The 17,048-nt window shown below is 41.0% G+C and overlaps 1 protein-coding gene across 4 annotated transcripts in view; it reads left to right on the top strand.

The window, feature by feature from the left end:
• The window catches only part of zgc:158766 (uncharacterized protein LOC100009641 homolog), a 180,843-nt gene that overhangs the window by 50,899 nt on the left and 112,896 nt on the right, over nucleotides 1-17,048 (top strand). For all 4 annotated transcript variants that reach the window (XM_048616664.1, XM_048616684.1, XM_048616677.1 and 1 more), the window contains exon 2: nucleotides 12,926-13,123. In XM_048616664.1, coding sequence (XP_048472621.1) covers nucleotides 12,926-13,123 — 198 coding nt within the window. The remainder of the gene's footprint in view (nucleotides 1-12,925; nucleotides 13,124-17,048) is intronic.

Below are 17,048 nucleotides of genomic sequence, written 5' to 3' on the forward strand. Positions count from 1 at the left end.
TGTCAGGTGAGCAGACACTTGAGGTTGTACATGTGGACTGGATGCAGGTATACTGCAATTCACGCAGTTTACATTTGCTCTTTCTGGTGTACATGAGATTGCACCATGAACATCAAATTCAGGCACACAGAATTGTACAAAATACAAGTAATTTATCATTTCAACTGGGAAGATTATTTGATGCCTTGGACAATGAGGAGAAAGTAAAAGGACAATTCTTACATCTCCGACGTGAAAAAGTGACGTGGCAAGGGGAGAGGGTTTTGGGGCAGTTGAAGAGTGAACAAACCCTTGGACTGCTGAAAGGTGAGGTGAGGAGAGGAAGATGCATTTCGTGCTGGCATCAGCTGGAGATTAGGAATGTTGCAGACCATGATCTGCTCAGGGTAAAAGTGAAGACACACTGCTGCCCATCATGATCCTAGAAGGGAAGTGTAAGAACAGAGAAGACATTGCCTGGGGCTCTGTTAGCCATGGGTGTAGAGGTGGGATGGGATCTGCAATTGAGGATAAAGAAAATATGAGACCAAATGAGGGAACAAATATGACATCTTAACAGGGTGGATGTGGAAAAGATACCTCCTTTTGTGTGAGAATCGAGAACTAGGAGTCACTGTTTCAACATAATGGGTCACCCATTCAAGTAGAAATGAGACTTCGCAACTCTCTTTCTCAAAAGTTGGTGGATGCAGAGTCCTTGACTATTCTTAAGGCACAGATAGATAGATTTCCTGTTACACTGGTAAAATAACAACAATTTAGTTCACTCTTACACTGGTAAGCTACTCATTCTAATGACAATTTGAGGTGAGCATTAAATGTTGGCCTCGCCAGAGTCACCTACATCCCTGAAAAAAGAGAAAGAAAAGCACAGCCCTTGTCGGCTGTTTTAGGAAAACGTTACCATTGATTTAGTGTGCAGAATGTTCAGATTGAGATGAATTAGACTGAGTGAGAGTAAGAGAGAAATTCAGATGGCCAAGGTCTCAATGAAAAGATCTGGAGAAGAGACTAACCAGGCAGAGGGAGGACTCTGGGTGGATGGAGAGTTCTGAAGATGGTAAAAGACTCTTCTGAGCAGGATGGAGATGTGGAAGTGGAAATGAAAGTGATGGAAAGAGAACTGTAAATTTCTTGCTCATGGGTCTGTACTTATGCTAGAGAAAACTGGAGGATTTATATGTATTACAGTCTCAAAAGCAATTGCAGAATAAATTTGAACAATCTTTGGAAGTGAGATTTTGCTGTATTGATTATATTAAATTCTATATGTCATTCTGCGATTCATCAGTGACAATTTGAGCAGAGAATCTGTACAAGCCAATTGGTTGGATAACCTGCTGATTTTGTAACCCACCTGCTGACGATGTGTTGTTCGCAGGGATCTGACTAATTGTTTGGTCCGAGGTCTGGAAATATGTCTCCAGATGCAGAATTTTGCTGCAGATGTTTGGAGTCACAACAATCTCACATGCCAAGACCATCTGAAGAGAGTAAGAAGGAATGCGGATATTACTTAATAGAGCATTGAGAAAGTAAGGGCTGTTAAATTAATTTTTACATCTGATGAACATTAAGACATGCCGGATTGAATGAGTGAGTGTGTGTGTTCGGCTTTGGACTTGTGTGTTTCCTCCATATATTTTGTAGTTTGTTGCTAATCATTGCATTTTACCCAAGTTTCATGTACTTTAGAACAGTGGAATATTTTCATCAGTGCTCTGGAAACACTAAGCAGCTGGGATAAGACAGTAGAAAGTAACAACTAAACTGAACCACAGAAGTTGATATTAGAATAGATAACCAAAGGTTTGGTTGAAAAAAGGTTGGCTTTAAGGAGGAAAGCAAAGTAGGAAGGCAGAGATATTTGTGATGTGAATTCCAGAGCTTAGGGACCAGACAGCTAAATGCATGTTCAGCAGTGCTGGAGTGATTATAATTGGGGGAAATTAGATGTGCACAAACATCTCATAGGGTTATGGGTCTGGATGAGTTTGCAGAGATGGGGAGAGGTTAGACCAAAGAGGGATTTGAAAATAACATCGAGAGGGAAGTGTAATAAAATAAGCGAGGAAGCCCTGTTAGTGCATTGCCTGCAAAGAGTCAAAAAGGTGACCAGAGATGGACAACTAATGTAACCTCCCCAGCATCATCCACACCCTAAAACAAGTCGTTTCAAAAAAAATGTTGCACATTTTTATGTAACATTATCTGACATGGAGCTACATGAGGGGTCAGAGAAAAGCTTGTGAAAATATCTGAACATTGGATGTGTCTAATCAAAATCAATGAATGTGATCTCATTTAACTGTCATGTCATTAGCCCTGGAAAATGAAGCAATAACACGCTTTTTATTCAATGTAGGTTGCAATTCATTCATCTCCACATTATTAGGTGAATCCTTTTTTGAGCCTGTTAAGGAGTTAACAGGTTGAAGATAAGGTGGAAGGGCTGAGGATGATAGTACTTGATTTCAAAGCCATACTGGTTGAATACTCTTCAACCAAATGTAGAGTAGTAAAGGGTGTTTTATCCACAAAACCAATTGATGAAGGACAAACTGGATAGATTGGAGCCAATCTTTATGCATTTTATTTTTAATTACATTACTGCCACAGCCATACACCTCCTAATCCAACAATCATGACTTTACTCCATGTCTATTTAGAGGGTGCTCTCGTCAATACCCACATTATGCAAACAATTAAACACTACTATTAATATGCAATTAACAGGGATTAAACAAAATTGAGAGATCCATACCTGTGCATGCACCTTCCACCCCACCCCTGAACTAAGGGCTGAGATTGGTTGCCCTGAGTGATTTGCTGTACAGGAAATTCTAATCCAACTAAATTAACATAGAATTATGAGTTTCATTCTTTGTCGTGTACGTGATTCTACAAAAGGTCTGAAAAGTAGGTTGAGCTGGATGACTTGTTTTAGTTGATATGTTTAGTTCGTGCTAGCCTTTTTAAAGATTTCTTGGCTGGATAGCTATTCAGTCATGCACAGTAAAAGAACATTACTATAAACCTAACCAAGCAGAGATTTGGGTTCAATTGAGTCTGTTGTTAAATTGGGGCTGTTGCTGTTGAGATTATGTTTAGTTTTTATTGTAGTTTATACAAGGTGACAGTCCATATTTGATGTGCTTGGGATGAATGCACCTTTGCTAAAATTGTGTAATGGATTGCTGATTTTGTTCGCTTAAATGTGTTTTGTTTACATTGTGTGAGTTCAGTATGTAACAGGCTGCAGGCCCAACAAATGAAAGAATGGTTAAAATCCACCCCTGTAGATTGACTTGCCTGAAGCATTTATATTTAACAATCCATCCAGTCTGTTGAGTTCAGATCAAAGTATGTTTTAGCTGGTGTTCCAGTGTCACATTTGGACAGATTCAGGTAACAGCTAACCTCCAAAGCCTATGATCAATCAGAAACCTTTTTACCCTGTGTCTTTACAAAGGCAGAAGGTGTGTTTGTTCCCAACCACACCAGGTGGGACTCTTGTTAACCACAGACCGGTATTTCAATTGAACGTGGACTGTTTTGACTAGCTATTCTGACAAACATAAATAATCTGTAAGATGTGAAGATAAGTTGCTCGCTTTCAGTTACAAAACCATCCGTCTATCTCTTAGAAGTTGTCACACTGAATAAAGGAGGTTACATGCACCAAATGGGATTTGACAGCTGTCCTGTAAACTTCTTGTTCAAGCTATTTGCTCACGTTTGTTGAAGAAAATAGGAACATAGGAAGTGTTGTGTGATGGAAGGGCACATTTATCTGGTTTGCCGTCTATCATTCCGGGAGCGACATGATTCGATAATGATGTTGTTGACTACTCAAGGCAATCAATCTCTGTTAATTAGCTACAACAGACACAGAGTTGAGGTAGGAAATCTCCAGTGGAGAGGACGTTGTGAACATTAAATCGAAAGCCAGCTGCTCCTCCCCACCAAGCCACACATCAAGCTCCAATCATTACATGTCAGGTCACAAATTACTCACAGGCCATATCCCAAAGGAATTATTTTCTGAATTTTTTTTTGCTTTTGAATGAGTCAACACTTTCTGCTTCCATCTGTGTCTGCACATTTTCAAATTCAGACACAACTGGGGAGCAAGGTATGAAATGATTATTGTTTGGTAAAGGAAATTAGTATAAATACATCATTCAACAAAATGTTTCAAGGTGTAATTTAGAAAAAAAATGCTCATCTACAGGATGTGGAGCAGAGTTCTAATTTTCACTTTCTGCTTTGAACCTGAATTTGGAAAGGTACCACAATTATTTTTAATTAATGGGCGGTGATTCTGTAATAAGAATACCAGGTGCAAGGAGACTGGCATGAAAAAGAAAATCAAAAGCACTAATGTTGATCATCATCACAAGTAGACTGGATTACAAAGGAGAGGACCTGATACTTCAGTCACATAAATACTTGTTCAACATCCATCCCCAACATCATCCTGTCTGGAGTACTGCATTCAGTATATTGGCCTTGCAGGAGGAGGAGTGAAAATTAGGAGAATATACCAGGAACTAAAAGAATTAAAATATGAAAATGGTGTGCAAACTTGCCATGTATTCCTTTGTGTATCGAATGGGGAGGACTGGCTAAATTGAGGTATTTAAAACATTAAAAGGTTTCAATATAGTAGATAGAGAGAACTAAGCTGGATTTTCCTGGCTGCATGGAGACAGGATTGAAGGCAAGGTGGGTGGACTGGAGGGGGCTGTGATTTGGAAAATAAGGAGCATCTTCATTGTGATTGTCCGCTCATGCGAAGCTGCTTCTGGGTGACTTTCCCAGGGATCAGACTGGTGAAAGGATTGGATGCCCATTCCATGGAGGCGAGTAGCAAATTGGTGACCTAGGGCTCAGTTTGGGGAGTATTTGTAACATTGCTTGAACTGTCCTGTTGCAACATGTGGAGTCCACCAGCTCACTGGAAGTGGCCAACCTGAAGAAGTCTGAGGACAGGATTGTCACTGGAGTGATGGGTCTCTGTCATAGTATCAGTGCGGCTTGTCTGCAAAGCTGTAAGCACAGGCATGTCCAATGCTGAAGCGAGTTTTCTTTTCAGCTCTACAAATGTTGCGAGTCATTTCCAATATCAGTATGGCTCAGTCAGGACACCTCCAAGTTGACAATAGTCTTATGGTTCCAATCTGTGTTAGTAGTGCTAATCTTTCCTGGTGGAGCGACAGAGACTCCAGAGCTGTGATCTCTCTACTTGGGCCAGCAACATCAGGAAGTTGCCTACCATCCTGATTGGAACAGTGAGTGTGACAGAGACCTGTTTAGAGAACATGTCCCTGAAAAACGCTGTGCTGGTTATGCTGCTAGAAATTTTGTGTTCAGGACTTCTCATTGGCTCAAAGACTGGGTTGTGACCCCATAGACAGAATTGTGTTACTTCCTCTGAAAAAGGGAACACAGGAACATAATCTTAAAATGAGAGGTGGGCTCTTCAGGGGTGATAAGTGGAAGCATTCCTCCAATGGAAAGGAGGTGGGAATTGTTTTTCCTCTAAAGGCTGTGGATGATGGATGGCACCGTATAAGACAGAGCAGGATAGACTATGCTAACTTAAAAGTGTCAAAGGGTATAGAGCAATGATGGGTCAGTGCTGTAACAGGTGCCTAGCAGTCAGATCAACCTCCTCCTGTTCCTTCCTATATATCTATAATTATTTAAGGAAGAAAAATGAATGATTTATGTTCAATTATTAATATTAGAAAGATGTATAGCGCATGACTATTCTCAGAAATGCCCCACAGTACTTCCTAATAAGCTACTAATGAAGAGCAGTGAAGTAGACCATCATTGCCATTTCATCTATGAGGAGGCCCATGAACAATGAGATGATGACCTTGTTTCTTTTGGGGCTGATGGGTGAGGTAAGAATGCAGATCTGGGCACCCAAACAGCTTCCCCACCACAATCTTCTCTAAATAGATTGTGAGACTCTTAGCACTTTCTCAATCTATTTGTAAAAGGCAGACAGAACGTTAACAATATGGTATTTCAGAAGATGCTGAACTGTTGCAGTACCTTTACAAGCAAATTTAGGGAATAATCTATATCACCATAAGCCAAGCACAAGGCAGCATTGTTACTTTAGCTATGTAAACAAGTTTAATTTAGAACAAGAAAGAGTTGGTGTTGGGATTATTGTAAAGAGCATGTTTGACTTATTTGCAAATGTTGACGAGCATTGTGTTGAATTATCAGGGATAGCATGTCAGCTTAATTAATTACAGTGATTAAATGTAATTTGTATGTGTAAAGCCGGTTTATTAGAACAAATATGCTCTGCTGCTTGGTCTCTGGAAGTGGCACCTGCACAGTGCAGTTAGTCAAGGCTGAATAATGCCTGTTGTACAGCTAGATAGATGTCCTGGAGTTCTGATAGATTGCCATGTGGCTTGGGGAGTTCTTTTTTGTCTCCTGAATGAATATGGAATTTGTTACCACATACAGCAATTGAGGCAAATAGCACAGATGCATTTAAGGGGAAAATAAACATCAGAAGTAAGTAAATGACAGAAAATAGGAATGATAGGTTGAGATGAAGTGGATTGGAAAAAAGCTCATGTTGAACATAAACATTGGCATAAACATTGGGCCAAATGGTCTGTTTCTATCCTCTATATTGTATGCAGTTTTACAGAAAATACAACAGATGCAATCAAGGGGAAAAGGAACAGGGGCCTTAATGGCTTCCTGTCTTATTGTCCCATTGTGAATCTTGTTACTGTTTAAAATTCAAAGCCAGCAGACTGAATTGACTGCAGAGAGCTCACTGACTGGACAGACCCATATTTGGCTTGGCAAGAATGGACAGTTTAGTGGTGTCACAATGCCTTCTGGGAATGTATACTGAAGACACATTATTCCGTGGTTATAAAGTGTTGTGTACCAAAAGTATTCTACATATCCTTGGAATCTTACAACTTATGGTGTACTTACTTGCATAAAGCCTATATTGTGCATGCAAGGAAAAGACTTGACGGGCCAAATACCTATGACTTCATGAAGATCCCCTGAATATCCTCCCTATCTTTTGCGATCTCCTGGATGCAAAAATGCAGCTGAGGTTATGGTTTCATGGGGGACAAAATCATTGCCAAACCTCATTCAACAGATTATGCTTCAGTTGTGAGTCCAGATACTTTGCCAACTTAATTTTGAACTCCACAATGTCCACCTTCCAATGGGGTCATCTCCAGCATGTGGGGTCATGTCTAGCATGGGAATGCACAGATCCAATTCTAACAGACACCAGCAATTTACCCAACTAAGATCTCAACACAGAGCAGAATTGAACATGCCACTTTACGCTTCAACCAAATTATTGACTATTCACTGAACCATCAGGACTGACAGTTCCATTTTATTTTATGTTCTACTTGTGTTCATCTCTGCAAGTTTACCCACATTTTTCATATCTCTAGATTCAAATTGGCTTCAAGGCCAATCTTGCTAGTTTACTCATCTTCCATTTTCCATCAACTTGAAGTCATCCAAAATTCTATTTCCCATATTCTAACTCACATAAGCCACATTTACCCATAACCCTATGATTGCTGGCCAACAGTATGTCTTGGTATGGCAGTGCACTGATTGTAAAATTTTTATTCCCATATTCAAATTCCTCTGTGATGTCACCGTTTTCTATGTCTGTCATGTCCTCCAATCCAGGGCACTGGTGAAACTACATATCAAATCCTGTGTATAGTTTTGGAGTCCTTATTTGGGGAAGGTTGTAAATGCACTGCAGTTGGTTCAGAACTGATCTACTAGACTGTTACTGGGGTAATCTTATGAACATAGTTGGATGGCTGGGCTTGTTTCCACTGGAGTTTAGACGAGTGAGGGGTGACTTGATTGAGTGTTTAAGATCTTAAAGGACCTTGACAAGGTGGAGGTGCAAAAAAGGTTTCCTTTTTATGGATGAGTCCAGAACTAATTCTAAAGTTGGAGGTCGCCCTCTTCAGACAGAGATTGGGAAATTTATTTTCTCCCTGAGGGTTGTGCAAATCTCTGAAGGTGCTGAAGGCAAAGCAATTAAATATTCCTAAGGCAGAGATAGATTGCTTCCTTTGCCTAATAAGGGTTTAGTGTTATGTGGTTGGGGTGTGTGCAGGCCATTATTTAATGGAAGACTTGAGGGGCTGAGTTGTCTATTTCTGCTCTTGTTTTGTATGTTCATATGTTTGTTTGTTCTACAACCCACTGATAAATCGGAGCTCCTCTAACTCTTGTGCATTTTTTCCAGTCATGTCTTCAGCAATCGAGTCATAGAGTCACACAGCAAGGAAACAGATGCTTCAGTCCAACTTGTCAATGCAGACAAACTTTCCCAAACAAAACTAGTCCCACTTACATGCATTTGGCCCATGTTACTCTAAACCTGTCCTATTCATGTACCTGTCCAAATGTCTTTTAAATTTAACTGTACCTGCATCTATCACTTCCTCTGGCAGTTCATCACACAAATTGCCTTCAGATCCTTTTTAAATCTTTCTCCACTCAGCTTAAAAATATGTCCCCTAGTTTTGAACTCCCCCACTCTAGGGAAAAGACCTTTGCTATTCAGCTTATCTATGCCTCTCATGATTTTATAAACCTCTATAAGGTCACCCCTCGAACTCCTACGCTCCACTGAATAAAGTCCCAGCCTATCCTTATAATTCAAACCCTCCAGTCCTTGCAATATCCAGGTAGGTCATTTCTGAACCCTCTCCAATTCGCAGCCTTAAGTTTAGCATTTTCTCCATAAACCTATCTGCCTCTCTTTCCTCTTTTATGACACACCTTAAAACTTAACTCTTCTTTCTACATTAGAGACATTCTGGAAAAGCAAGTTCTCGTTGATCTTTAAATGAAGATCTTATGTGTGTCATTATATGGCAGGAACTTAGATTTCTGGATCCATCAGTGGGCTATCCTGTACACTAATATGTGTGCATACAATTTAGACAAAATAGTTGAAGAACAGTGAAATCAGCTAGTGCGTTGAGCCATCTGTATGATAATGATACGTTTAGCGAAGACTGTTGTTTTGGATGTTGTAAAATGAATCCAGCTTTGAAAAAGCAGAAACACAATTTTGTTTTTCTATTTGTTCATGGGCCAGCATTTGTTGCCCATCTCTAATTTCCCAGAAGACAGTTAAAAGTCAACTACATTGCTGTGGGTCTGTAGTCACGTGCAGGCTGGATGAGATAAGGATGACAAATTTCCTTGCCTAAAGGAAGTAATGGATCAGTTGGATTTTTACAGCAGTTTACAGCAGCTACATGAGGCTAGACTTTTATTTATGGAATGCAAATTCATTATCTGCCATGGCGGGCATATCCCTAGAATATTAGTCTGGGAGTTCTGGAGTACTACTACACTACCGCAAGAGAAATGAAGATGTAAATTCACTGTATATGTTTTTCATTAGCACAAGACATTTCAAAGTGGGTTAGAGCAAATGAAGTACTTCTGAAATATAATGGCTGTTGTCATGTTGAAAAAGCACTAGTCTATTTGTCATGTTCATTGAGGCTCAGATATTTTCTGGAGACCAGGGATGATTCCCCCCCTCATCTTCAAAGTAATGCAATATAGGATCTTGTTCACTGACCTGAGAGGGCAGACAGGGCCTTGGGTTAGCACCTTGACTCCAAAAGGCACCGGCAATGACAATGTGGAACTCTGTCAGTGCTGCGAAGGATTGACAGCCCAAATTTTTGTGTTCAAGCCTCTGGGGTGGGGCTTGAACTTCCATCTTTCAGGGAATTTAACATAGCAATATGAAATGCCAGGGGAGAAATGCATTGGACTTTAAAATATAATTAAATGCGAGCGTCAATTTCCTGGGAATGACGACCACCAACAATCTGTCCTGGTCCACCCACATTGATACTATGATCAAGAAAGCACAACAATGCCTCTACTTCCTCAGGAGGTAAGGAAATTTGGCACGTCCGTAAAGACTCTTACAAATTTTTATAGATGGACCATAGAAAGCATCCTATCTAGGTACATCACAGCGTGGCATGGCAACTGCTCTTCCCAAGACCAAAAGGAAATATAGAGTTGTGCTCACAGACTAGTCAGTGGCTCAGTGGCTAGCAATGCTGCCTCACAGTGCTAGGGACCTGGGTTCAATTCCACCCTTGGGCAACTGTCTGTGTGGAGTTTGCACATTCTCCCCATGTCTGTGTGAGTTTCCTCCAGGTGCTCTGGTTTCCTGCCACAGCCCAAAGATGTACAGGTTAGGTGGATTAGCCATGGGAAATGCAAGTTTACAGGGAAAAGGGTAGGGGGATTGATGTGGGTAGGATGATTTTTGGAGGGGTGGTGTGGATTTGTTGGTCTGAATGGCCTGGTTCCGCACTGTAGGGATACTATGAAATCGGCCTTCCATCCATTGACTTCATCTATATTTCCTGCTGCCTTGGAAAAGCAACAAAAATAATCAAAGACCCCTCCCACACTGGTTTATTCTATTCCATTGGGCAGAAGATATGAAAGTTTGTATACATGTACGAACAGATTCAAGAACAGCTTCTTCCCCACTGTTACCAGACTTTAGATTGGACCTCTTTAATGTTAATATTGATCTCCCTCTGCACCTTCTTGGCATCTGTGACATGGTAACAGAACAGAGTGCAAGATACAGTGATGCACTTGTACAGTACGATCTGCCTATGAAGCACATAAGACAACAGGTTACACCATACCCTGGTACACATGACAACAGTAAATGAAATCAAATTAAAACAGAGCAAAGCATAATCCAGTTTAGTATCCTATATAACATGTAGCATGCCAGAACTTAAAAATAAATATGTAACTGTAGACACTTCTCTGAATCGCACTGTAGAAAATTTGAAATAATGGATGGATTCATGAGAACTGCTTTGTCAATGACTGGGTTATTTACTGACAAGAACTGTAAATACTCCTGGAAAGAAATGGAATGAAAACACCTTTTCTATTATCTGAATATGAATTATTCAGTCCCTTTCCTGTACGAGTGATGTACCTCTCCCACCAGTTTTTATCAGGAAGAACAGCAGGCAGGCTGCAGGATTATTTTTCAGAATGGCAGTGTGTTGGCACAGGCACACACTTGTCATGCCAAGGGTTTATGGGTCTAAAGTTCAACACATTCATATCCTGCGTCCATGAGGAATTGCTTGCTGGTAGAAGCCATTAATCCATTTAAAGTGGGGCTGATTCGCACTGCAACAAATGTTCAAATCATGTGATAAAGTCTATTCCTGAAACTCTGTTTGAGATGTAATCATCTAATCGATCAAAACTTTCAAAGACCTGAAGTGGCAGTCACAGTAACTTTAAGACTGTCAATGAGAAAATCACACAAAATGAAAGGCATGCATCTGTCCATTCTTTCCAGCATGTTTGCTGTCTGCATTTTTAACTTATGACTTACCCATTTGTTTGACGTGTGACAATTCCAGAACAGATCCCCAAGTTTGGTGACAATCAGTTGACTGTTGTTAACTTCTTGTTTAAAGTGGATGAAGCTTGAAGTCCCAGTTACCTACTAAGAGAAAAAAGCCACAAGATTCTATGATTTTAAGCAAACAAATGGAAATTTTCATTTGTACAGCTAACAATCTACAATATCTGCCTTAACCTCAATCTGAATGATAGAGTTTAACATAAGCTAAACATGCATTAACATGAAAACTGTGTCAAACACATCACAATACACATCAAATCAAGATGAGACCAAGACATTTCCGTCAAATTTCTCAGCAATCCACTCAGAACACTACCAATTACAAAAGTCCCTCTATCTCCCTGCCACATCTGTTCTTTCAGGTGTATATAGAGTCATACAGCGCGGAAACAGACCGTTTGGTCCAACTAGTCTATGCTGACCATAATCCCAAAGGAAACTAGTTCCACCTGCCTGCTCCTGACCCATATCCTCCAAAACTTTCCTATTCATGTACCTATTTAAGTATGTTTTAAACATTGTAACTGTGCCCACTTCCACCACTTCCTCAGAAGTCAATTCTGCATGTGACCTACCCTCTGTGTAAAAAATTTGTCCCTCATGTCTTCACATCTCTCTCCTATTACCTGAATGTGCTCCCTATGCTTGAAATTCTCCAACCTAGGCAAAAGACACCTACCATTAACCCTATCTGTATCCCTCATGATTTTATAGACTTCTATAAGGTCACCTCTCAACCTTCTACGCTCCAGTGAAATAAATCCCAGCCTTTCTTTATAACTCAAACGTTCCATACCTGGCAACATCCTGGTAAATCTCTTCTGAACCCTCTCTAGCTTAATAATATCCTTCCTGTAACTGGGCAACCAGAGTTGAACATAATACTTCAGAAGAGGCCACATCAGTATGCTGTACAACCTCAACATGACTTCCCAACTCCTATACTCAAAAGGACTGAGCAATAAAGGCAATTGTGCCAAATGTTTTTCTAACCACCCTGTCTACCTGTCATGCAAACTTCAAAGAAATGTGCACCTGACTCCCTAGATCCCTCAGCCCTACAACATGTAAGATTTCCGCTATTTTGAAGAAGAGTAGAGGATTTCTCCCTGAAATAATGGCCAACATTCATTCCCCCACCATCATAGCTAAAACAGACAGTCTGGTGACTAACACATTGATGTTGGTAGGAGCTAGTTGCACACAAATTCATTGGTGCATTCCCTAAACAACAAAGCTGTTTATGTACTTTTGGATGTCCTGTGCTTGTTAAAGGTCCTAGTTAAATCTAAATCTTCTTTCTATTGATTTGCCATTTTTAAATCAGTCTCCATGCTTTCAGCTCAGAGGATGCCCTGCAAATGTTAACATGCATGGAGTGGTAGAATGATTCACCCCTGTTTCTGTTTCTCCCTCTTGTAGGACTCGGAGTCCCTTGATACCTACATTCAGAACACTCTTTCAGCTCTCTATCCGCCATTTGAAGCCACTGCAGCCACTGTCTTGTGGCAGCTGTTCCATTTGGTGGAGAGGTCATATCGAGGGGACGGACTCCGCTGCCTGATTGACTTCCTCGTTCCTGCCAAGAGAATCCTGCAGTGCATTCAACAGGAGACATGTGTAAGTAAAGGCTCACCCCACAAAACAAGGACTTTCATTGTTGATGGCTCATGGAACATGGATGATAAAACAAGAATCTTGTATACAGCAATTTTACCCTGGCTAGAATAAAGTGGATGTAGTTAGTGGAGTCCTGTTAAATCCCGAACCAGTCATGAAGGATAGTGAAAAGTAATGTTTAAGCAGGTCTGCAATTTCAAGTGGTTACCTTCAGAATTAAGGTCTCCAGGCAAATTCCTTTCTTTCTAATAGAGAACCTTGAGGATTAAATATTTTGGAGAGATTTACTGAACAGAGTAATGATTTTGTTGAGGTGTAGGTTGGAATATACGGCTGTAGGTGGAAGGGAGTGTCTTCCCTATTTTGCCCGAGTTAGCAGCATATTGGTCCCTGAGGAATCAGCAAATCATGGGCTTCAGAACCACTCCACAGCATAAAATTTTGGTCCAGAATTCATTGCAGTACAAAGGGAATGCTGAATTGTTGAAGGTTCTGTCTTTCAAATGTGACATTAAACTGTAGCTCCATCTGTTCTGGCATGGCACTGTTTGAAGAACAAGAGGAGAAGTCTCCCCAGAGTTTTGGCTAATATTTATCCAAAAACCAGCCTCACTATTTGGCTGAGTGGTCGAAACTCGAGCGGTGTTTTTGTGCTGGCCCCCCTACTGTTTGCAGGATATATAAATAATTTAGATTTGAATGTGAGAGAGTTGACCAGTAAATTTGTGGATGGCTTGCAAATTGATGAGGTGGTAAGTGAGGAGGGTAGCCTTAGGTTACAGGAGGAGATAAATGGTTTGGTCAGATGGGCTGATCGGTGGCAATTAGAATTCACTCTGGATTAATGTGAGGTGATGCATTTGGGCAGGACAAACAAAGCAAGGGAATACATGATGAATGGTAGGGCCCTGGGAGACACTGAGGATCAGGGGACCTTGGTATGCAGGCCCACCACTCCATTAAGGCAGAGGGACAGATAGATAAAGTGGTCAAGGCAGCAAATGGTAGAGTTGCCTTTATTAGCCAAGACGTAGAATTTAAGAGCAGGGAGGTTATGCTGGAACTGTATAAAACATTGGTTTGGCCACAGAGTATTGTGCGCACTTCTGAATTTACATTAGAGGAGGGATGTGACTGCTTTGGAGGTGGTGCAGAGGAGATATATGGGGCTGTTGCCTGGGCTGGAGAGTTTTAATGGTGAAGAGAGTTTGGACAGACTGGGGTTGTTTTCCTTGGAGCAGACGAAACTGAAGGGAGTCATGTTGGAGATGTATAAAATTATGAGGGATGTAGATAGGGTAGACAGGAAGGAACTTTTCACCATGGTGGAGGGTTCAATGACCAGGGGATAAAGATTTAAGGTAAGGGGCAGAAGGTTTAGAGGGGATGTGAGAAAACCTTCTTTCACCCAGAGGGTGGTGGGAATCTGGAACTCATTGTCTGTAAGGGAGGTGGAGGGAAAAGCCCTATTAACATTTAAGAAATATTTAAATGTGCATTTCCAATGGCAAGACACTCAAGGTTATGGGCCATGTGCTGCAAAATTGCATGGAATAGTTAGGTGCTTGATTTTGACTGGCTCAGACTTGATGGACCAAAGGGTCTTTTTCTGTGCTGTAGAACTCTGTGACTCTACAACTTAAATAAATTATCTGGTCATTATCACATTGCAAATTTGCGGGAGTTAGTTGTCCAGAAATTGGCTTCTGCATTATCTATATTACAACAGTGACTATATATCCAGTTTATTTCTTTGGCTGTAAAGCTCTTCAGGACATTCTGCTCTATAAAGTTGGTATATAACATGAAATTCAGTTCTCTTCCCTGTTGCCTGCTTGCTATTCACTATTGAAAGAAATAAAGACTTAAAACATGGGTGGGGCATAGTGGCAGGTGGTAGTGAGGTGGGTGAGGAATACTAATGTCTGTCTGATTAAATTAGTTCTACCATTTTCGAAAAAAAAATTGGCAGCAGTTCTGAGCAGGTAGGAGTGGGATTGTCTGAACTGAAACCCGAGAATCAAGCTGGAAACAAAAAGCTTTTTAAAAGGTACTTTCCAAGATAAGGGATGGAAAAATGAGAAATCAGTATGGAAAGTTCTCAAATGCTGCTCAGTGAGGAACTCTGATGTATCTGACATAAAAACAATAGAGGCTAGAAACGTTCAAGGCTTTAAACAGCATCTAGTGGGAGAGAACTACAGCGGTAACATTCCTCATCTTTAACTGAGCAACATCTACGATATCTACCTGGTTTCAAAGATCGTCAATAGGAGAATAACAACATAAAAGAGTCCAAATCAAAGAACTTAACTGAATCAACCTCAACAGAATAATTAACAGTCAGGTGATCAATGAGCATGGTCTGGAACCTCTGCTGCTAGTGTGAGTTAGTAAATATAGAAACTTGCTTCGCAGGAGAGTGGAACAGACAGCAATTTGAAAATAATGATTGCACATGCCTTTCACATTACGAGGGGTTCAAAACCAAGAAAGCACTTTTGAAGTTTAGGCGCTATTTATAATGTCAGAGATACAGCAGCTAATTGGTGTTCAGCAAGGCCCCACAAACAGCAATATGATAGTGACCATAATAACAGCAAATGATCCACTGTTATGTAATTGGGGAGATCAGATACGATGTCAGAAAGAATTCCCCTTCTCTTCTTTGAATAGCGCTGTCGGGATCTTTGACAGACTTTTTTAATTATTCATTTGTGCATCGAGTGCTTTGCTGGCTAGTCCAGCATTTATTGACCATCCCAGAGGACAGTCAAGAGTCAAACTCATCGTTGTGGGTCTGGAGTCACATGTACACCAGACCAGGTAAGGGTTGCGGTTTCCTTCCTTTCAGTGAACCTGATGTTTTTTTTCCAACAATGGATTAATGGTCATCGCTAGACTCTTAATTCCAGATTTTAAAAAATTGAATCGAAGTTCCACTGTCTGCCATAGCAGGATTTGAACCCAACTGCCCAGAACATTACCTAGGCCTCTGGGTTAGTAGTCTAGCAATAATACCACAAAGCCATCGCCTCCACAGCATTTGGGGGCCCTGGAGATCAGAGCCATCGATCCCCACAACCCCTTATGCTCCCACTGGGTGAGCTCACAGGTGTGGGGAGTGAAAGCTGCTCAACGTTTGATTAACTCTCCCTGTAAGTCTCAAGGTGGTCCAGTTGGTGAAGGCAGCATGTAACCTGACCTGTAGAGTCAAGGCAAGATCCAGGATGAATCTGTTCTGTATCTTTTGATTCATCTTGATTGGGAGTATGGGTGCAACATTAATCTCAGTGCCTTTGGGTGGAGGGAAGAGAAAAATCAGTCAGGGTTCCTTGCTGCTGACCATTATGCATTGCCCCCTGCTGGAATAGAGCTGTAACAAGGGCTAGGTTCTGTGATGCCCTTGTTGTGGAATAACTCACTACCACTTACTGTCTGCACTTTCACACAAGTAACGACTACACAGATAATTTACTGGGAGCAGTCTGATACCCAGGGAGCTGTAGCCCAGCAGCACATTTGAGAAAGAAGAGGCAACAAAACATTTGCCAGAAATTGCATTTTCCTGGATAGCAGCTGATCTTCAAAAGGCTATCAGAAATCTTTAACCATTCACACCTGTTGAATGGTATTTCCTGACACTCCCCCTGAGGACTTACTTCTGAGAGTTGTAATGCTTTCAGGGAAAACAAGTTTATTGCAGCATTTTAGTGAGGAGCAGATTTTCAAAGGCTGTTTCATAGACCTCCTCCTGTAGCAGAGGAGCTAGCACTAACATATACTCTGTTAGGACTTAGACGGAGTTTAATTTATATAAATGTGAGGTGTTGCATTTTAGTAAGGCAAGCCAGGTTGGCCTTATACAGTGGTAACATAGTGTGGAGCTGGAGGAACACAGCAGGCCAGGCAGCATCAGAGGAGC

Source organism: Rhincodon typus, chromosome 2 (assembly GCF_021869965.1).
Source record: "Rhincodon typus isolate 14 chromosome 2, sRhiTyp1.1, whole genome shotgun sequence".
Classification (NCBI taxonomy): domain Eukaryota; kingdom Metazoa; phylum Chordata; class Chondrichthyes; order Orectolobiformes; family Rhincodontidae; genus Rhincodon; species Rhincodon typus.